A 22,620-nucleotide genomic window follows, 5' to 3' on the forward strand; every position below is an offset into this window, starting at 1 on the left:
AATGCCTTCAGGTTTCTAGGTTCAAGGCACTTTATGGGAGGGAAAGTTATCAGGGAAAATCATAGATGACCCACCCTGTGGCCTAAACCTCAGGCTGCAGGTGAGCAGCCCCCAAACTTGGTGTTCCCAAATTCTGCCACAGCCATGAGAGCCCAGAGACACCAGTGTCTCCACTGACACAGCAGCTCCCCGCCTTCTCATTCTGTGACAAACTACCCTTTGCAGCCACATTTGCACAGGTGGCCCAAGAAGGGGCTTTTCTGACTCCATGGAATTATGGAAATACAACCAACTACCAATAATCCAGTGCTGGAGCTGCAGATTATATGGATGAGCAAAGCTACTAATTCAGTTGGATTATTGCAACTGTTGTACAGGGTGTCACAGGGGACATGTCCAAGGGTCCCAAACTCTAGTCCATGTGCTGGTTGCATCAGAAGCACCTGAGGAGCACGAAAACTTGTGTCATACCCACATCCAGAGCTTCTGCTTCAGGGGATGTTTGGGTGTTTTTCAGCTCACCACTGATTATGATACGTGGCTGGGTTTGGGAACCTCAGCCCTCAGCCCTGTCATTTTACAGGAGAAGAAGTGGAGGTTCTGAGAGAAGTAGCACAGGGTCGTCCAGGCAGTCAGAAGTGGAACTGGTCCCCATGACTTCTCTGTTGACTCCCCCAGCCCCTTTCTTTCCATTTACTCCCTGCCTCCTTCATTGAGTCTTGGCTCCATTCCGCCTACTGCTACTTCTGGCAGAACACTGAGCCCAGGGGAGCACCGTGGGAGGCCGCTTGGCACAGGTGGCCTCCTGACGCTCAGGTGACCCCTGCCGTCCTGATTCGCTGGGCTGTCTGGGGGCTGCGGGCAGGGAGTGACACGTCTTTAATCTGCCTCAGGGGCATTCCTGCTGCCCTACACCATCATGGCCGTCTTCGGAGGCATCCCGCTCTTCTACATGGAGCTTGCGCTGGGCCAGTACCACCGGAATGGATGCATCTCCATATGGAAGAAAATCTGCCCAATCTTCAAAGGTAGCTAAAAGGCTTGAGTGGGCAGGGGTGAGTGGGTCCTCTGAGGAGGTGGTGGTCTCCATCAGTGGGCAGGAGCTAGCGACGGTCTCCTGGAGTCAGGCCTTAGGCATCCCTGGAAGAGGGCTTCAGTAGTTGTTTGACTGCTCATGTGGTATGAGATTGTGAAAGGAAAACAGAATAAACAGCAGTTAAAAGTAAGAAATAAATAGAAAAATGTTGAAGCATTAGCAGCACACACACATTTTCTAAAACACGCAGGCTAGCAAATAAATCCATATAAGGAATTCACCACATTGCCACTTCTCCAGTGCCTCCCGGAGTCCTAGGGAATGGCAGCGCCTCGCCCTGTTGCAGCGCCCTGGCACCTGTCTCTCCCCTGTTGGGCTCTAAGCTTGGCCTCGCTCGCCCTCCCCCGCAGGGATCGGGTTCGCCATCTGCGTCATCGCCTTCTACATCGCCTCCTACTATAACACCATCATGGCCTGGGCACTCTACTACCTCATCTCCTCCTTCACGGGCCAGCTGCCCTGGACCAGCTGCAGGAACTCCTGGAACACGGGCAACTGCACCAACTACTTCTCCGAGGACAATGTCACCTGGACGCTCCACTCCACGTCTCCCGCAGAAGAATTTTACACGTAAGTGCATGTAAGTGAGGGGGTGGTCTGTTAGGGGCCGGCCACAGCCTGAGCTCAGCCTCTGAGGAGGGACTGGGGGCCAGGGACTCTTCCTCGTCCCTGATGGGGTTCTGAGGGATGAGCTACCAGGACAGGGTGGGAAATGTGAGGGAGGGAGTGGCAGGGCCGGATTTGGAGTTGGGGACGCCACTGAGTGCTCCGTGATCTGGCCTTCTGGGCTGTCCCCCTCCTTTCCGACGTGCCATACCAGGCTGCCCCAGGTGCCCAGGCCGATCCCTGCCTTCACTTTCCAGAGTTACCCCCTGTCAACCACACTTCCTCCTGGGTTGCCTCTTTGCCAGCTGTCATGGAAACAAAGCCTCCTACCCCTTCAGTCATTTGAAACTATCCAAATAGTTTTTAGTGCTATGTGTTCACTTCATGGTGGAATCTACCCTTTGGAAGAAGGTGCCTGGAGTAGGTAGGTACTTAACACTGGAATTTCAGGCAGTGGTAGCCCAGAGAAGAAGCCCTGTACCCAATATACAAATCCTCTTGTACCCAAAGCCGGTCATACTGGCCATGCTGCCTGGTTGGTCGGATCCCAGCCAGGAGAGGAGAGACCTGGACATCTGCCTCTGGGCTGAGCCCTCTCCCAGGGCCGGTGGCTGAGTGTGACGCTCTCTTTCAGGAGGGCAGAGCCGATGCCAGCTCTTCCCAAGGCTCAGTGACCCCCTGGTCCTTGCAGTGCAAGTGTCCATTTTTGCTTGTAGCACCTCCTGGAGGTATCAGAGAGCACATCAGCTCACCAGTCAGACCATCTCACAGGCCTTTCTTTCTCTCCGGCTCCAGGCGCCACGTCCTGCAGATCCACCGGTCCAAGGGACTCCAGGATCTGGGGGGCATCAGCTGGCAGCTTGCCCTCTGCATCATGCTCATCTTCACTGTTATCTACTTTAGCATCTGGAAAGGCGTCAAAACATCTGGCAAGGTGAGGGGGACTCTGGCTGCCAGGAGGCCCCAGAGCATCTCAAACTCAGAACCTAGTAGCAGTATAGCCACAGACAGGGGGACATTGTTTCTTTCTACACCAAACACTTTCCATGATGCTCAGTCTCATTTCACCAAATCTGTTAGAAAATTCTAGAAACAGGCCAATCCTAAGAACCATTATATGATTAAAAAAAAAACTCTTTTGACCCACTGGTAGTGTCACAATTAATGATAGTGGCAATAATTTATTGAAAACCCATCCCAGACCATGTTCAGTGCTTGTATAGTCTGGCAACTTTATTGTCTCTTATTTCCCCCACTCTACAGACGGGGAGTGGGTTTAGAGGTAGTTAGTACTGGCAAGGTGTGAATCAGATGCTTGTCTGGTCCTAAAGGTTGTGATCATTCTGCCACACAACCCAGCCTCCTAAAATTACAGAGAAAAAGATCATTTTTGGAGATTTTCAAGAATAAAAGACCCCAACATCCATATGGTGATATCCTGTGTTTCCACCCCACTTCCTTACAGGTGGTGTGGGTGACAGCCACCTTCCCTTACATCATCCTTTCGGTCCTGCTGGTGAGGGGAGCCACCCTTCCTGGAGCCTGGAGGGGTGTTCTCTTCTACTTAAAACCCAACTGGCAGAAACTTCTGGAGACAGGGGTAAGATAATGAAAACGGTGTGCATCTGTCTGTCATTTTACTAACTGAACCTAGTCCTCAAACAGGACAGTAGGGACAATGGAAGTTTGGGTTCAGTGGCAAGCCTGCAGTGACACTTTAAACAAGCATGAAGAGTCCAGCTGAGGCCAGTGCCGTGGTTTCAGCCTAAATGACAGGAAGGGAAGTCACATGCGTTTGCACTTGGTATGGGGCTATCGCTGGAATCGCCTCGAGAGCCCGTGTTTCTCCCCTGCACACAGCCCTGGGGAGGCATGAGGGCTCCGGCCGGGCCCGTGTGCAGTGTGTGCCCGGGCTCCGCCCTCACCCTTACCTCTGCTATGTCCCAGGTGTGGGTGGATGCTGCCGCGCAGATCTTCTTCTCTCTTGGTCCTGGCTTTGGGGTCCTACTGGCTTTTGCTAGCTACAATAAATTCAACAACAACTGTTACCAGTGAGTATCTGGGGCCCCCAAGCAAAGTTGAAAGTGGGGTCAGCATGTCACCTGGTCTGGAAGAAGGTGATAAAGCTCAGACATGTTGACATTCTAACCCTTAGGGGTGCTACAAATCACCTATGGCCAGAGCAACCATCCAGACCACTCAGGGGTTGAGAGAGGCAAGACCAGGCCGCTTTCCATTTTGTGAGAGTCTCTTTATGCAAAAAATAAATAAATAATTTCCAAAGAAGATTCACAAAAATTGCAACGTACATTAAATGTTTAGATTTAACTTGTTAACATGTCTAGCAACAAAAATTGTGATATGATAATTTGTTTATGAATATACACACTAAGAGCATAATGATTGAACTACTTTGGCCAACACAAAATGCTATAATTTTTGTGGCAAAATCTTATTTCAGAAATTTTGATGAAACAGGGAGTGTTGCAACGATTATGATTTAAATATCATGCATCTTCAATCTGGTATTATCAGATAATTATAAAGTTCACTTTTTTAAAAAAAGGAATTCACATATACCCTAAGCAATGTGGACTTGCACTGGGACACCAGCCTGGAGTTGTATGATGAGGTCTTTTACAAGTGTCAGGATGTCTGTGTGGTAGTTTGTAACCTCATTTGCACATAACGTCAAAAATCTCAATCTGAGGACTTTGCGGATGGGAGGCCATGGCCCCCTCTGGCCCCGCTGCAACCCAGGGCCTGCTTCAGAGCAAGCCTTGTTTGAAATCGAGAGGTTCAAGCTGTGCTGGTTCACAAGAGGACCATCGCTTAAGATCCCTCCTGACATGATGTTCTCCCCATGCCATGCACCGTGGTCATGGCGGCTTGTACCTCAAGGCCAATCCAACTAGTCTGAGAGGCCGGGCGCTGGGAGGGGAACCAGGACAGACCTGAAGAGCCTGGATGCTTGCCCTGGCTGCGGCTGCAGACGCCTCTTAGCCTCCCTCTTGGAAATGCCTCAGCTCCCTGGGTTTTCCGCTGCAGAGACGCCCTGGTGACCAGTGCGGTGAACTGCATGACGAGCTTTGTGTCAGGATTTGTCATCTTCACGGTACTGGGGTATATGGCTGAGATGAGGAATGAAGATGTATCTGAGGTGGCCAGGGACGCAGGTAGGACTGTGGGCCCTGCTTAGGTCCCTTGCTCGCACTGGATCGCTTTGCTTCTCTTTGGGTCTTTACAAACATCTAACTTCTGCATCATTTCTAAATGTTTTTAGAGGTTTTAGAGAAACTTACTGCCTTGGAGATCTCAGCCCTTTCCATGTGTTTAGGCCATGCTGGGGATGAGGCAGCTCCCCTGGAGCCCAGTTCCAGAGACTTGACTATACTATGGGCTTGGAAATATGACTTGGACGATGGTTTTTAAAACCAGTGGGTCTGGTGATGGGTCCAAGTTTAGTAAGCAAATGATTACTAAACCTTAGAGTTTCCCTTGCAGAAAAAGAAAATGTAGATGGCATAGTCTCTACTATACTGTGAGGTTTTCATGGAAAAAGAGTGGCAGATGTTGAAACAGAGGTGCTGGCATCTTGTGGATGGAAGCCCAGACCTGATGCAGTGGTCTGATCACTTCTGTATTCTAAACTGAGGCACCCCTGTTTAGCCCATAAGAGGCTGAGGACATGTCCCTCACATTTTCAAAAAGGACTTTAAGATAGTGGGAGGTCTTTATTCTGAGGCCTCTGTGACTTTTCTGAAATCAGTTTAACATTTCCTACTGTTATGGAGTTGAAGACACCAGACAAAGCTAAATGCTTTGAGACTTTAGAGATTTCAGTCCTGAACCCAAAGAAAAGCTCTGGATTATTATATAGTGGAAACCCACTCTTATGTGCAGCTTTGCTAGTAGTAGCAAATCTTGAATTTGCTTCCATTCCCCACATTGGTTGAGGGACACATTTTTCAGGATGGATGCTGTTCTGTCCCTGCCTCCCAGGATGTTGGGATGGCCAGGTGAGGGTGTGGAGTGTGGGGCAGCGTTTGGTGCTGTCAGTGCCTGGTTTACATAAGGTCTTGTGACAAGAGCTCTAACTGTTGGTGTGGCCGAGATTTCCTCTGAGACATCTCTGTAGGCTGGACTCGGGGACAACCTGCTCCCCCCTTCCTCTCTCTCTCAGGCCCCAGCCTCCTCTTCATCACATACGCAGAAGCCATAGCCAACATGCCAGCATCCACGTTCTTCGCGATTATCTTCTTCCTGATGTTAATCACACTGGGCTTGGACAGCACGGTCAGTGAATGGGGGGAGAAATCTGGCTCCGGGTGGCAGGCAGAAGGTGGGGTTGAGGGAGGAGGGAGGGGAGGAGGGGAGGGGAGAGAGGGGGCGGGGATGGGGTGGAGAGAGAGCAGGGAGTGTGGGGCAAGGGGGAGAGGGAGCAGGAGTGGAGGAGAGGGGAGAGGAAGGAGGCAGGGAGAATGGGGGGAAGCAGGAGGATGGGAAGAGGGGAGAGGGAAGGAGTGGGAGGGGATAGGAAGAGGAGGGGGAAGGGGGAGGCGGCGGCAGCCATCCGGACACTGTCAGCCACTGCCTCCTGGCGCTCCCCCAGCCCCTCCTTCCCTCCTCATCCCCAGTGCCCACAGCACACTAGCACATCAGGGAGTCATTGATGGAATAATGAGGTGAGGGGCTCAGCATATGTGCGCTGTCCTTGACCTAAAGGTCGGGTGGGTCACCCTGTGTCTGGGTGCCCTGCTGCCCTGCATTCAGCTCAGCCCCTGGACTTACATGTGTGGGATGAGTCTCAGCTTTGAGTTGGCCTTTCTGGTGCCAGCAAAGTCTCCCCAAGGGACCTCACATACGGAAGTCCTGTCCATGGGCTATCTTTTCTGTCCTTGATGTCCTTAGGGATGGCTTCTACACGAGAGTATGAAACAGGGAACTCTATTTCTAATGAGGGCCAGAGATGAGGGGGAACTGGTCATGATCAGCTTGACTGGTCACTCGACAGTCTTCACCCTCCTTCCTGTTCCCTGGCCTAGAAGGTAACAGATTTGTCCCAAAGCCCCTAGTGTGACCATTTGTGCATCCCTCTCAGTTTGCAGGCCTGGAGGGGGTGATCACAGCTGTGCTGGATGAGTTTCCGCACTTCTGGTCCAAGCGCCGAGAGTGGCTTGTGCTCGGTGTGGTCGTTACCTGCTTCTTTGGCTCCCTGACTACCCTGACTTTTGTGAGTAGCACCACCCTCAGCTTTGAGGCAACCTCCCCTCAGAGAACAGAACTCTCTGAGAGGCTGTTCCCTTCCTTCCATCCCACATAGTGTACTGGCTTTGGGGCCACAAGAAGAGGGGTTGTCACTGCTGTTAAAAATTTGTCACCCAAGATAAGAGGAAAGGTTGCCTCTTGTGGGATCTGTTTGTAGAATCTGTACTTGGTGTCTGGAGGCTCTTAGCACTGTACAGTAGATCCAACTAGACTTCAGCCTTGGCAGAATATCTGGAGAAAAACTAAGATTTGCTTTTCCAGTCTCTTTCCAGTCCTTAGGGCTGCTTTCTTGGGAATATTGCTGTGCCATCCTGATATGTGGAATAGCTGGAGGTTGGCATCTCATGTTTGTAATGTCACTTTGTCTTCTCCAGAGAACTTGCAATGGTGGTGAAGTCAAACTTCAATGGTAGTTTTACTGTAAAACTGAAAAACAGGCCTCAGACAGTAACCACAGGCATCCGAGGCTTGGGTCCTCCTGACTCAAGGCAGATTTTGTAGATGTGCATCTTCAAGCCATGACCCCAGTGGCTCTGGAGCTTCAGCAGGATGGTGGAGCCTTGAGTAGGACCTGAGGGACCTGTGAGTTTGGACAGAAGGCAAAACCATGAGCAACGTGCTCCGTGCATCTGGCATTGTGGACTGTCGCAAGTCCAGTCTTTAGGGACTGGGATTCTCCAGGGTAGAGAACACAGTAGACAGCTAGTAAATTGAAGAAAGTGGACAAATAGATCCAGAGGCCCTTTTGAGCTTGTGTCTTAAAGCTTGGTGGGGAGAGGAAAAAAGAAGACAGAGCTCCAAAGGGCAGAAAGAGGCATCTGATGGGATGAAAGGGGCCAGTCCAGGAGGCAGGCTCTGGAATGCTTTATTAGGTCCAAGATGGGAATTTTCCAGAATTATTTCCTGCGTTAAAAAGCCTCTTTGGTCCCTATTGTAAAGAGAAGGCAGTCCCTCAGAGGGCGCCCAAGCAGGCTCATGATCTCGTTTCCAGGGGGGTGCCTACGTGGTGAAGCTGCTGGAGGAGTACGCCACGGGGCCTGCGGTGCTCACCGTCGTCCTGATAGAAGCGGTTGCTGTGTGTTGGTTCTATGGTAAGATGCTTCCTTCTGCCAGCTATGATTCTTTCTACACCAGCCTATAGCCAAAGAACAGAGAAGAGCTGATTTCATCAAAGAAAGGCAGGGCAGTACCTGAGCCATCACCTCTTGGCGGGTCTGTATAGTAATCTCAGCTGAGTACCTTTTTCAGAAACAGGACCCCATTCCCTCTGTGCTCTGTATGACAGATGGCCCGTACTACTGGGAGGACATTTTCTTTTCTGAGTTTCAATGTTTAGCCAGCAGAGACAGGCTGAAGCATTCCCTGTAGCTCACCCACCATGGAGGCTTAAGACCCCAAGTGGCTCTAGGAACTGGGCAGACAGCACAGGACTAGTGTTGAGTGAGGGCATTTGCAGGGCACTGCATACCGCTGTTAGACAGGGTGCCTCCCCCACTCGGATTCAAATTCCGCCAGCAAGGCCTCCCTCCAGAGCCTGGGACAGAGTTTAGGAGCTTATCTTTTAGGGCAGAGGCAAGAATGTTCCTGTTTGGATTATCTGCCTTTGTAGGACCCCCAGTTCACCCTCTCTGATCCAGGGATAGAACTGGATGAGGGCAAAACCATCAGGAGCAGAGACAGGAGCTGATGTGGCCCATTGGCAGGGACCTCAAGAGCCCCCGGGGCAGGGGTGGGGAGGACACAGGCAAGTGAGGAAAACTAGGCTCAGAGATGCCTGTCTTCATCTCTACAGTTAAGAAGGGATTATTCCATTCTGAAAATGTATTTGTTTTCTGAGTTTCTGTGATAATACAATAGTTTTACCATGTTTGTCATCACACATAATAATGAAGAAGGGGATCTGTATTTTGAGTTGCACGTGAGCTCTGTTTTTTCAAAAAGAAGGCCTCCCCACCTCCTCAGCAATTCAGAGGACAAGTATGCCTGGCTGTAGCCCTGCCTGTGGCTTGCTGGGTGCCCTCAGGGAAGCAAACATGAGCACCCTTCCTTCTCCTTCTTGACTTCTCACCAGAGTTCTAAGTTCTCATTCCCACTGAGTTTTTATAGAACCGTGATCTCCATCTGGCATTTGAATGGACAATATCGTGGTTAAAGTTTTCTCTTGGAAGTTTCCAGTGTTCAGTCAATGTCGAGCAAATTCACCATTCCTGGACTAAATTCAACTTTCTTTTCTACAGTAACAGAAACATCAAATATATGCCAGGATCTTAGAAAGGCAGTGTGGACACCAAGAAGGGGCTTTAAGTCCCTCCCCAAATGTCCACCAATCCTCCCACTCTATGTAGAAAGAATGTTGCTTGCCATAAAATACAGTTTGGTGACCAGTTGCCCGTCCCACCAGCAGATCAGATTGGTGCCCCTGAGCCCCTCCCGTGAAGCAATTTGGGAGCTGCTACTCTCTCTGAGAATCAAGCCATAGGACACCCACGTGGTCTCCCAGCCAATCAATCTCTTTCTCTTCTGGGTGATTTCAGGCATCACTCAGTTCTGCAGCGATGTGAAGGAAATGCTTGGCTTCAGCCCTGGGTGGTTCTGGAGGATCTGCTGGGTAGCCATCAGCCCTCTCTTTCTCCTGGTGAGTTGTCATTTCCCTTCTCCTCCTGGCCCTGGAGAAAGATTCACTCATACACTTATAGAAAATAAATTTTATTGAAGTGTAGCTTATATACAGAAAAGTGTACAAATCATAAATGTACATCTCAGTGAAATTTTGTAAATTGAGCACACTTTTGCAGCCAAAACCATGCCAAGAAACAAAACCATGACCTGCACGTTGAAGGCCCTTTTGTGTCCCCTCCGGGCCACCATCTCTGCCATGCCACTCTTCTGATTCATAGCACCAAAGAGTGGTCCAGGCTTCAGGCACTTCTTACAGCGCCACCCTGCACAGTGATAATGACAAATAACATGCATTCAGCGCTAAGTGCAAGGCCGACTTTGTGCTAAATTTACACCCATTGCTCTTTTAATCCTCACAACAATTCTATGAGGTAATATAGTTTTAATACCTCATTTTCTATTTAAAGAAATTGAGGCTTAGCAATGTTAAATAAAGGACCCAAAGTCACATGACAAATAAAAACTGTTCAAGACCCGGGAAAGATTTTCTGAGCTGCTCTTGAAGGCCCTGGGAGGGGTCCTAGTAATTTTGTTATTTTCTTAGAGATTCCCCACACAAAGGTCTTCAGTACAGACCTGAGTCAAAAGTAGAATCCGTCAAAAGGACCCAGGTAAGACAGTTCTGTCCCAGGGGTTGCCTGTATACCAGTCCATGTTCGGTGCTCACTTCATCCTGCTGCATGTGCCCCTGCCTCCTGGTGCCTGTCTCAGGGGGATGCTTGCCCAAAGGTGGACAAGTGCCTTGCTAACACCCCAAGTGTGCTCTGAGGCAGCCTGGGGTAAAGTGACCCCACACACATCAGCAGGGATAACTGCCAGTTCTTTCACACATCTGTACCTTTATTTTGGAGAATATTTTTCGTCTTTAAGAGCCAGAAAGGTTGTTCGACTGTTCTTTCCATATAGCCCCAGCTCACAGGAGGTATCTAGGCCATCCGTCTTATCTCTGGGGACACCCCTGCCTCTGGGGTGTGGCTGTGCTTTCTCCTCTTTCAAAACAGCCCTTTCTGGGTTCTGTTTTCTCTGGGAAGCCCTTTATTTCTTCTGCTTTTTGTACCCATACAGCTGGACATTAACTTGTGAGATAGAGCACGTGCTCATTCTTGCCTCTGGAATGCTGCACGTATCTGTCTTTACGCAGAATCCCTCCTGGGCTTCCAGCCTCCCGGACTCCTGAGGTTCCCCAAACCAAAGCCAAACTTTGCCCCAAGCAGCAGATAGTGCTCTGGCCTCCGGTGTTCCCCTAGATTTTGGCCAGGTAGTTCCTTATTCCCTTATCAGCTCACTGATGCTTTTTAGGTAAATTAAAAATATAGATATTTTAAAATCCAGAAGTTTTAGTTGTTTTCTAGACTCGGTTGGCTGGTCTGAATTGCCTTAGCCCACCATTACTAGAATCAGAAGTCCTGACATTAATGGATTATTAATTTATTACCAGTGCTTCTCGATAATCTACTTAAATTCTTTCATTTGTTTTTCAAAGGAAAAAAAGACATTGGATTAGTTCCTTGAGGGAAGAAGTCATGTTTGTTTGTTTGTTTACTTCAGTATTCCCCACGTGGAGAGGAAATGGTGCCTGAGGCTGGGAGGCTTGGGAGAGGCAGGTGAGGCACTCACCAGGAACGTAAAGTGTAAGGGGGTGCCAAAAAGCTCAGCTACCAAGATAAATATGATTTTGATTGTTTCAATATTGCTTAAAAATAAAAACGGATGCAAAATATCCCTGATAAACAAAATGTCAACATTTTAAATAAATACAGGATCCAACCCTATACACTATTCACTTGCCTTACCCTAATCTGGCCCTGTCAGATCTTGTCTCTTTAAAATGTTACACAAAAATACTCTTCCTCAATTACTGAAATTGTGGCACCTCCTTAAAAGTTTTGCCTGAGCTGAGGGCCTCATATGCCTCATCCCAGTCCTGGCCCTGGGCTTTTAGTATTTTCATTTCATGAATCTCTGCTTGTCCAGTAGACTGGGTGAGCTCTTGGTGTACATTCAATGAGTTTCTTGCCCAGCAAAACCCATGTACAGATTTGGGTTCAGGCACATTACTCATAATTCCTGTGATGTTCACTTTACTCACTTCCTCTAAAGGCAAGTGGTCCAATGCCCAATTAAGAGGAGGCAGCTGTCTTCCACTCTGGGTTTACTTAACAGATCAAGGCTGCGTTAGATAGACATGAGTAGCTTACTAAGAGAATTCTTTTTCACTGAAGCCAAGTCACAGAAAATAAAATGTTATATATGAGCAAGGAGAGGCAGGGACACGCGAGGGAGTGTCTGGGGCAACACTTGGTGGCTACAACATGAGCTTGAGGCCTGCCTGGACTGCACGGGGTCTCACACACCCGACATCAGGATGAGACAAGTTACAGCAGGGGTGGCTCCCAACCAGACCCCCACCACCACGCGCACACATACCCCTCACCTGTTCCACAACTATCTTCCTTAGTAGCTGGGTCTGTGGTTGAGGAGAGTGAGTTCAGAGAAAGGCTTGCGATTGGATGGGCTCCTGTTTTGAAAGCTTCCTCCTGGCCTTAGGATAACACTGTTCAGAAGATGGATGTGTGTTTAACAGTTTTCCATTTTATTACCTGCAGACAAAGAAAAAAAGATATAAATAGATGTTTAACCACACAAATAATTTACATTACTGTCTTCTTTATGATTACAAAATAATAAAATTAAATTAAATCAAGAGCAATAACAATTTCGCACAGTGGTTACTAGGCAAAAACTGATATTTACACTCTGGAAACCAAACTGAAATAAAACTCATAAACTGAGTGCTGGGAACACACCATAGAATTTTTCTTGGTTGAAATTTTCACATAAAAAAGTGTGTTAAGCTGCTTTTTCCTGCCTTTATTCCTTTCATGACCAGCACCTGTGGCAGGCAGTCATTTCTCGTTGAGATGCCTCAAGGCAGAGCCATCCTTGTTGAAACCCCAGCTAAAAAGCTGAATGCAGCAAGCAGAGAGCTCAGGAAGAGGGCGAGAAGGCACACATGCCCAGGGGCCTGAGTCCTCTCCAAGTCTTAAGAGCCTTATTCCAACTGACCAAAAAAAATCATAGACAAGAAATTGCTGGAGGAAATGAAAACAAAGCAGGAAGAAATGTGAAGCTTTACAACGGCCAGGGGCCGTGGAAAGGTCACCTGTTTTATTCTGCAGCTCTCTGCCCGGCTGGGGCCCAAACCACCCCTCATAGATGTCAGTCTCTTCCCCTTTGCCCTGAACGGGGTGCTGCAACTCCCCTTAAATAATGTCTGAGGCGCTGACATCCCCAGTGTGGGGGCCTGCGCTGGAGGCTGGGGAGGAGAATCAAGATAAGCACGGGCTGTTTGATGGTTGCCGTTTGGGCATGGGCCTTAGCAAAGCAAGTCAGAGTTCATCCAAGGATAATCCCATTTGGGGAATTTCCCTAAACTATCTTAGTGTTAGCATTTGCTATTTGCGGTATCAGAACTGTATCTGCACGGATATTGTTAAGGTTTCTTAATGTTGGCATTTCTGTTTTAGTTCATCATTTGCAGTTTTTTGATGAGCCCGCCCCAGCTACGCCTTTTCCAATATAATTATCCTCCCTGGAGTATCATCCTGGGTTACTGCATAGGAACTTCATCTTTCATCTGCATCCCAACATACATAACTTACCGGCTGATCATCACTCCAGGGACATTTAAGGAGGTACGTGCTAGTTTGTGCGTGTATGCGTGTGTGTGTCCAGGCTGGTAAATGTTTTGGGAGAAAAGGGTTCTCTTGTGCTCTATTCAAAGGAGATGAACTCACCACATGAAATTCACCAGGAGGTCTCAACCTTACATATTTATATACCTACACCACGGTGTAGACCTGCAGTGGCTGCCACTGTCATCTTAAGGCATCTCCCATAAACCTCAAACACAATGGCAAAAGAGTGAGCTGTTACTTGTGTGCACTACAGCACACAGCTTGGGGTGTGCATAGGATTCTAAACTTATCAGATAACTACTTTGCCTTCTGATTGCCAGTGCACCTGGACATCAGATCTGAGATGTCTGGAGATGCACACAAATTTTTATTTAACTGGAGGTTACGGTGGAAAATGCCCATGGTCACTTTTCTTAGAGCAATGTGACAAGTCCTATTTTGAAAAAGCATTACTAAATAAGGATTTGCAGCAACATCATAGTTTTAGCTCAAGCTACTAGAGTGATAAAAGTTCCCATTATAGCCAGATATTTCAGTTATGAATAGTGTGCTATAAAAATATTAATAACAGAACCTTACAATTTGTATAAGATTGTTTATTTTCCTAAGCATCTTCATGTAGATTTTGTCATCAAAATACCTTGTGAGGTGGATAGGCAGGTATTAGTAGCGGACAAGGATACTGAGGCTGGGAACAGTCCTGCTCAAAATTTCCTTATTTCAGTGACTTGTCCAAGGATACATAGTATTGGGGGGCTTAGAATACAGGTCTTCTGAATCCTGGTCCAATGCTCTTTTTTACTTTCATGTGCACAGCTTCTATTTTGTCCTCAGGGCATTAATAGTTTCCTAATGTTGAAATTGATGCTAGAGGTTAGGGAGAGATGAGTTGCCATTTTCCCCCCTATGCTGCCAGGGTTAGTAGCTCAGGTCACCAGGATTCCCAGCAGCTTTGTACTTCACACTCTCAGAACTGAAAATGCTCAAGTTGGTACTTGGTTGTGCTTCTTGCCATAGCAGGAAGGCTACTATAGCTGAAGAGCCTGAAGAAGCAGCCACTTACAAGCGTGTAGGTGGTGCCGTTGTAGGAACTGAGCTCAAAGGTGAAGGGTGGTATTTGGGGAAAGCCAGAAGGACCATAATCTGTAATGACCTGAGTACCGGGGTGGGCTAGTCTGTGGGCTCTTAGAAGTAAAACTCACACTTGAGACCATCACATTCATCTTCCTAAAACATTTCATAAGAAACATGAAGCAAGAGAACATGGGGCAATTAAACATCAGCTCTTCCTCAGAACTGAGTTCACTCCTTTTTCTAAAAAGGAAAACCAAATTCTAAGTACACAGAACTCTGTAGGGAGTTGCTAATTTCCTTCACCTGAACCAGACCTGTCACAACCTCCTTCCTTTCAAAGAACTTGGGACCCTTGTATTGCTTGAAATACACACTCAGATCCAGAGTCACTGCAATTTGTTCCTCACACTGTCCTCAGTGGTAGTTGTGATAGTCCACTAGTTCTGTTGATTGAAACCCAGAGGCCAAGGTCAGGGGTGAGAATTCTAGTTAGGTTAATCAAGATCAGTATATTTTTTGCTCATGGACTCAAATCCTGGTCTTCTTTCTTGCAAATTCTCCCTGTTGAACTCCCAAAAAGGCTACCCAAAGGTGTATAATTAATAGAGCTCAGATCCACTCAGAGGAGAGGTAAGGCTAATTGCAGGACTGTCACTGCCATAGGCCACCAGATAGGGTATAACAGTGGATTGCTAGGAAGCATCATGATCCATCCAGTCAAGTAGGACTGGAAGGTAAAAGAACTAGTCAGCTATGCAAGTCACTCACCTTCTCTGGGCCTTAAATTCCTCCATCTTTAACATGTGCTCATTGGACTGGATTAATATTTCCCAAAGTGTGTTTTAAGGAATAGCAGTTCCATGGAATATCAATAAGTGTTACTCCTGGGGAGAAAAGGTTATGTGGTCACATAGTTTTGGAGAATACTGGATTAGGACAAGTTAAATAGGTTTCTTTACTATGGGACTTCTCAAAAGTCTTAATATGTCCATGTGCATGTTTAATCTTTGAAAAGGATTAAGCTTGCTGTGTTTTTTTTTTTGCCAAGCACCCCAAGGAACTATCATTCTTTGTGAATGCCAGCCTTGATGGTCTGTAAAATTCTATCTATGAAGGAGGGAAGCCTCATAGGAAATTCTGACATGGTTAAAAAAAACCAGAGAGGTAAATTTCTTAACTCTTTGGTCCCTAGTCATACACAAGGTTGGAGCTTCTGAAGTGAGCTACCACTTGCCCACCTGTAATTTGGAGGATGTCACATGTACCTGTAAGCCTGGAGGTCGCAAGGTTGGAGTCATCAACTAGATCAGATCATTGTCACAGAAGCCCCTAGTGACCTGCACAAAGATACTGGGAAAGTGATCCCCAATACGTAAGCATTCTTGAAGACATCAACAGTGATCCATTTCTTAGATTATAACCTTGCAGAAGTCCAGGACCTGGCAAATTTTTGGAGCAGTAGTACTCTGGAATTTGGAAAGCGAAGGTGGGCCTGGCATTTTGAGAGCTCAGCAGCCAGAAGGGCAGCAGAATGGGTGGGTGGGGACTAGGGCACAAAAGCCAAATGTTTCTCCTTTACAGTGTTGTTCACTGTGGGCCTTACCTCCGTCATTACTGCTCTCTTCTCTCTGTGCACGATAGATATTGATTCACTTAGAGTGATCTGTGTCCAGTTCCCAATTAGCAAGACCAATAATTCCCTTTACTCAGTATGGTCTGCATATTCATCTATGGGGAAGGATGGCTTGTGAAATTTTGCTCTCTATGACCTGACATGTCCAGGTGGAGTGTAGCAATTCCTTTTTGAATATATTTCTAGTTTTGAGATTTCAGTACTTGACTATTAAGGTCATTAGGAACATAAAATGTACAGTTTTGTGAATTTCATTAATTGTGAGAATGGAACTTTTTGAATTCCATATGCCCTTCTCCTTAAAGAAGAGCAAACTCCCAGAACCAGAAAATAAAAAAGATGGAAAGGGACTTACTTACTTTTCCAATCCAAAATAAAAAGGACAAGTAGCAGAGCTTCATCTAAAATTAATAATCAAAAGATGCTTCAGATCCAGTTTTGCCTGCTTACCATACATACAGACTTTGGCCCTGAAAGCTTTTACTAAGCAACTTAATGAAGATTTTTCTAAGCCTCTGCAATGCTGCCATTTTTCCTTCTCTACATCCCTGAGCTGCTCGAGTCACCCTAAAGCTAAGTTTTACAAGGCAGGCTGTATATTTCATGCCCAAGCCCAAGCCCAAGCCCATTTCAGATCTGCCTTAAAGATTATGTATACCTCAGCTGTTTCTAGAGTAAACATTCTCAGCCTTCTCCCTGTGATGAGTACTATGACAACATGGATTGCTTTAGGAGTGATGATTTAAAAGTTCAAATCTTTTTAAGTGTAATTATGTGATAATTTGTCTCCTTGCATGAACTAACCAGTACTCCATCATAGGTGGATTTATTAAATCAGTAAGATCCAGGCCAGAACAGTGGTTGATGGTAATATGCACTGTGCCTCTAGTGTGTATGCGGGTCACAAGGAGCCTGGCTGAGCAGAGTGGGGGCCAGAGTCCAGCACTCACTCTGCCCTTTAAGCCCTGTGTGGCCACATGAAGCCTCCTCTGTCCAGAGAAAAGGATGCCCTTACCCATGTCAAAGGCATGTTAGAGGCCAGGACAGGCTCTATTGAAGGCTTGTCATTTTCTCCCATTAGTGTTACAGTGATTTTCTTAATTAGGTTACAGATGCTTATAGTTCCTGAATATAACATTTTTATCCATATTTGAGAACAAATAAATTGGGGGTGCCATTCTTAAGGGAAGTCAATGAGACTATTCCAACTTAGTAGCAAATGCAATAAAATGTTATTTAAACTTTGTTTTAATATTAATGTTGAAATATGTTTGCAATACAGTCCTGATAAACTACAAGAATGTTTATAACCCTGTTATTTTCTTCCCAACAGCGTATTATTAAAAATATCACTCCAGAAACACCAACAGAAATTCCCTATGGCGACATCCGCTTGAATGCTGTGTAAAAGCTTTGGTGAGCAGAACGTGGCTTCCCAGCACCCCTCCAGTTCTGACAACTCATACCCCACCTTCTCCCCTCTAAGTGAATGAGTTTCCAGCTGAGACTGACAATGGAAGGACCCTCTTCGTAGAGATGTGGTCCCCAAAGACTATGACGCCCAGACTTCCGGCCTCCAGCCGCTTCCTTCTGGGAAATCTCCTGGCCATATTACCACGTTAGACTGTGACACAGCTGCACCGGACTGTTTTGGGTGTGTGAGAGGTGTGTATGGAGAGGATGAAAACCACCACGTAATCAGTTTGGATTAAGTTCAGAATCAAGTCTGTGGGAGTTTCTGTATTATTTCTTGTTACAATCATTGGTATCTGACATCTGTTTGCTTCTAAAGATTTTGCTGTTCATGAATGCATAAACCATGTAGGAGAAAGCAGGGATGCTGTCTTGCTAGCCATATATTTTCTGAGTAGCATAGAATTCTATAGCTGGAATCTACTAGAACCTTGTAACCCATGTGCTGCCATGGAGTCAGGAGAGGAAGATGTAAGGAACTAAACTGAAAAATAACGTGTATGTGTGAGCATGTGTGTCTGTGTATACTGTTGTTTCAGTGTATCCTTATGTTTATCCAATACTTTGGGCACATGGCAAACTATCTGAAATTCCTCTAATTTTTCTTACATTAACAAATTCCACCTACTCAAATGTGTATGTATGTTGTTATTGGAGGGTATAATTACTACAACATGTTCTGCCACCTTCCCCTTCTCAGTGACACTACTTCAGCCCACACCTTCCTCTACAGGCCAGCTTTTAGCATTTGCTGCACTTCACTGCCATCTTCCTGTCTCTGTCTGCTGAACACTCAGGATAATGTTCCACAGGCAAATATGGCCAATTTCATCAGTCACTGGGGCTTGGCCAGCAACTACTTGAAGATGAATATGGACAAATGCATCTTAAGTATTTACGCTATCTAGTCTATCTGCTCTAAGCTCTACTTCTAATAACTGTGTTTGACCATTCAGGTTACTTTGTTTTGTGAAGAGAGGATAAATCCAATTCTTGTTTATAAGATACATAAATCTAAACCAGGGTCATCCTCAATCAAAAAGCAATTAGAAAGTCAATGGCGCTGCCCCAACTGCTTCACCCTTCCTGGCAATCAAGATTGGGAGCCCTTCTGATAATTTGCAAGATTGAGTCTAAGTAAAGGTCAGCTAAGTGAATAACCTTTCATTCCATATTTGAGCTTCAGTGCTTTGTGACTCTCAGATGCATAGGTAGAGAAGCAAATTTCACAGTGTAGTGTGAAATTTCCTTATCAAAATCTTAAAGGAAATAAAGCCTAGTCAATGTTAAAAGGACTCAATCATCTGCTGCCTGATCTGTATAAATCAAATTTAATTCTAACAGCCTTAGAGAAGATCCATATAGCAGAGGCCTGGTTTTATCCAATTATAGATCTTCCTCCATTGGCTTTCTTACCCCAACAATCTCTGCCCCCGTCATCTTCCCGTGTTCCCCCTACATCCTACATCGTTCTATTTCTGATTCTTTGCTTTTCCCTGTGGGAAGTTTTCCTTACAGATGTTAGCTACGAAGAAGTTTCCTGAAATAGTAGACAAAAGGAGGAGGAGGGGGATTAAAACATGTCCCTTACCGACCAACTTCATTCTCTTCTCTTTATTCCTTCTTGCTACCTTATTTCCATTCTCTGCTTTCTAGCATGCTGAAAGGAGAGAGGTTATATAAGTGGCAGCATATTCAGCGGTAAATAGCTTTGCAAATTTTAACAACTTTATAATCAGATCTGGATTCCCTCCATCCCACACACACTTATGCATTCTCCAAATATGTCATTTTTTTACAAGTACTTTTTCAAACAGAATTAGAGTTTTGCCAAGCCAGATGTTAAGGGAATTACATAGATATTTTGAAAAGTTTTCAAACTTCTCTAGACTTAAAGAAAAAACCCAAAATCTCTGATCTGCCCAGTTTGCATTTACTTAACCCCTATTTATCAATACTACTATGGATTTTTTTTTAAAAGAAAACTTAGGAGTGGACTTTAAGATAATCTTTCAAAGACCTTTTATATCTAATGTAGCATTAGATAAAAATCAAACAAAATGTAAAATATAGAATTGAGTTGTAAAGTATAAAGTACTGAAGTTGTTTTTTTCTGATTTTATTAATAAGAAATATCCAAGAAATAGGTAACAAGACAAAGGTAAGGAGGCAATTGATTGAGGTCCTTTCCTATATTAATATGCAATGAGTCCAAAGAATTCATCTCCCTTCCAAAAAACTTACAGCCAATTTAAAATTATGCCATTCGTTCCATGGAGTGCATGTGACTTGTAACCTAAATTCATTGCTCTGGCTGTCCCTTCTGGAGATGGGTACAAAGACCCTGGCAGACCCAAAATCAATGTAAGAGCTCCAAAATTCAATAATGACCATCAAATTAAATAATGAAATCTCAAGGCAAAAAAGTTATCCTATGAGATGAGTCACTCCCTCACCATCCTCTTTGTACTTAACTTGTTAATTTGGTGCCACCAATCCCAAAATTTAAGCTTATGTATGAATTTCCATTTAACTCATACACTACACATGCACCCCTTAAAAGGGAGATAATTCTCCTGGGATTAGAATTGTACTCTCTCAGATAACTAGGAAAGATTGATCTGATATGTTCCATCTGTTGTATGACTGGAGTTCAATGTCAAAGCAAAACTTAAAACTATGGAATACAATGGCTTAACTGTGCTGTTCTTGCATGTATCTTAGACAGTGCTTGGCTACCCAGTGGTATAATCCTGGCCTGGTTCCTTTCTTAGCATGTCCCTTTACTCACAAATCAACAACTGGTGCTTAAAATATTAGAATTATTCAAAATGGTTGTCTTTATTAAAAACAGCAGCAGACGACATTTTTCACACTTTTTTTTTTTTTTTTGGTCAGGGAGGAGTGGGGAAGAGCAGCAGTAGGTTCCTCAGAGACTATGCTACAACCTGTCATCGCCATATGTAATGTAATAAAAGCAAAATAGGTCTATGCTAAGTGGGAAGAAGTTGTATATTTTAGTCATCATGGAGCTCACACATCATTTAAATTCAAGGAAAGTTACACAAAAGGCTCTAAAATAGGAAGGTGGGCTTAGAAAGTGCTTGCTTGAGAATTGTAGAGAGTGAAATTTATAAACCCAAATATAGAAAAAAGAAACGTCAAGCTAGGGAGCATCCCCATATTGTAGGAAGCTTTTCTGATCCACTGAAACCATTCTGGTTTCTGAATTTTTTCTCCAATATCAGAGATAAGTTGAAGATATTTATTAAAATTTCTTGTGTTTAAATCCATGGAAGGAACATTTCAAAGCTCTGAATGTTTTTTCTTACCCTCTGTAGTATCACCTCTTCCCCCTCATTGCTTCACTTTCTCTAAATTTTAATGACAGAACAATATATTAAAGTTCAGGTAACTACATTAGAAGCAGAGATAAACCTAACTAAGCCAATTTCTTCACTCATCTTGAGGTCTGGGAATATCTGAAGGAAAATAAGCTTAAGTTTTATTTCCTCTACCTGAATGAACTGGTTTAGTAGAAATAACATGCCTATCAATTTATGATGGCAAAGATAAATATTTTAGAATGAAATCTTAAATATGTCTCTTATAGTTTTACATAATTGGAATCTATTCAGTACTGTTTCTACATTAGGTGTTTCAAAACAACTCACCTTTTTAAGAGAAGTCTAGCTTTGAAAATGATTCACAACATATTTCATTTGGAATTTCAATGATTCACAGTACACTGCAGGATATTTCTCTTACCAACACTTCACAAATTCCATGCCAAAGTGCTCCACCATCAACTCAATTTTTTTCCTCTTTTTTTTTTCTCTTTCTCTCTCCCCCTTTCCCTCCCTTCTAAAGACCAGCTCTCAAAAATAGATTTTCTTCACTGGCCAACATTGCATTGGTGGAGCACCTAATCAGGAGAAAATTTTAATGTCTGCTAAATTAAGAACCTTATCATTTAGGAGAGAGGATAGATGGTCTCAGTTCTTCAATTCGATAATTGAAAATCCCAATTATAATAGATAATTTATTTTTAGCAATTTGTAAATAAACACTGACAGTCCAAACAACAAATATCTGGGGAGGGGAGGAGGAGTAATCCAATCTTTATGCTAAAATGCCTAAAAACCTTAAGTAAGAGCATTCGCTATTTTTTTGAAAAGCTATTCTGAAAGATTATTTTTATTTAAACTCTAGTAAAGGTGTACCTTAAGAAAACTTGATATATGAAAATTGAATATTTTAAAAGATAAAATTAGGGCCTTTAAATAAAAATTGGCAGTTATTTCTCCAATGGCATTTAAAATATGACTTGACTTACAAACAATACTTTGGGACATTTTGATTGTGTTGGATGTATCAAAGAGGTGCCTCAAATCCTGGATTATGGTTCATTTAATTATTAAGTGATTTTTCTTTTCCCTCATCTTTGCTTCTTCTTCCACAGTACTTGCAGCTAAGAATAAACTTCTTCCACTATTTCTATCAATAGTGGCAATATGAAATTTTTAATGTTATTTTTTACATGAAACATGCGTTTTTTTAAAACTTTGGTGGCAGAATTAAACCTAAGTTTTATCTGTATAAAAGGAGTCCCCTCTGCAAGGTGCATAGAATGCTCCTGTATTCGCAACAGTTTAGTCATAAATGTTCTAAGTTTGATTGTGTGAGCTATCAGTAAATGACTTATGTTGTGAACTATTACTATAGTAACTCTTAATATCATATCATTTGTTCTCATAAAAAAACTTTCAAACTCTTAAGATTAAAATAAAAATCCTAAGTGAATATTGTCAAAACATTTACACTTCCTCCAAAACATTTGCAAACATTTAGCATCAACACTATCTAGGATTATTAGTATTAAATTTCAGTAAAGCTAAGCAGATTATTACAATTCTTTGTGATTTGTGCAGAGCCTTCCTTAGCTTATAATGCGTTTCCACATGTATCGCCTCATCTGATCACCAGAGCTCTGGGTGACAGTTGTTATTTCTCCAGTTTTGCAGATGGGAGCCTGAAGAAGGTTAATTGATTTGACCAATTTCACACAGCTGGAAAATGCCAGCACAGGACAT

The 22,620-nt window shown here is 44.5% G+C and overlaps 1 protein-coding gene and 1 long non-coding RNA gene across 2 annotated transcripts in view; one reads left to right on the top strand and one right to left on the bottom strand.

Annotated features, from left to right (window-relative positions):
• The window catches only part of SLC6A4 (solute carrier family 6 member 4), a 35,276-nt gene extending 13,229 nt beyond the window's left edge, over nt 1-22,047 (top strand). Inside the window, exons 3-14 of the mRNA XM_036906256.2 lie at nt 894-1,028; nt 1,447-1,666; nt 2,498-2,636; nt 3,168-3,302; nt 3,650-3,753; nt 4,751-4,878; nt 5,886-5,998; nt 6,804-6,935; nt 7,962-8,061; nt 9,505-9,605; nt 13,177-13,344; nt 17,388-22,047. Coding sequence (XP_036762151.2) covers nt 894-1,028; nt 1,447-1,666; nt 2,498-2,636; nt 3,168-3,302; nt 3,650-3,753; nt 4,751-4,878; nt 5,886-5,998; nt 6,804-6,935; nt 7,962-8,061; nt 9,505-9,605; nt 13,177-13,344; nt 17,388-17,462 — 1,550 coding nt within the window. The 3' untranslated portion in view covers nt 17,463-22,047. The remainder of the gene's footprint in view (nt 1-893; nt 1,029-1,446; nt 1,667-2,497; nt 2,637-3,167; nt 3,303-3,649; nt 3,754-4,750; nt 4,879-5,885; nt 5,999-6,803; nt 6,936-7,961; nt 8,062-9,504; nt 9,606-13,176; nt 13,345-17,387) is intronic.
• On the bottom strand, nt 9,619-19,190 carry LOC118922945 (uncharacterized). The gene is made up of 3 exons (XR_005028957.2): nt 19,119-19,190; nt 12,084-12,249; nt 9,619-9,912 (listed from the first exon to the last, which is right to left on the bottom strand). It is a non-coding gene; the product is annotated as an uncharacterized LOC118922945 (long non-coding RNA).
• Nucleotides 22,048-22,620: the final 573 nt, after the last annotated feature.

The sequence above is a fragment of the Manis pentadactyla genome, chromosome 4, assembly GCF_030020395.1.
Source record: "Manis pentadactyla isolate mManPen7 chromosome 4, mManPen7.hap1, whole genome shotgun sequence".
In the NCBI taxonomy this organism is placed as follows: domain Eukaryota; kingdom Metazoa; phylum Chordata; class Mammalia; order Pholidota; family Manidae; genus Manis; species Manis pentadactyla.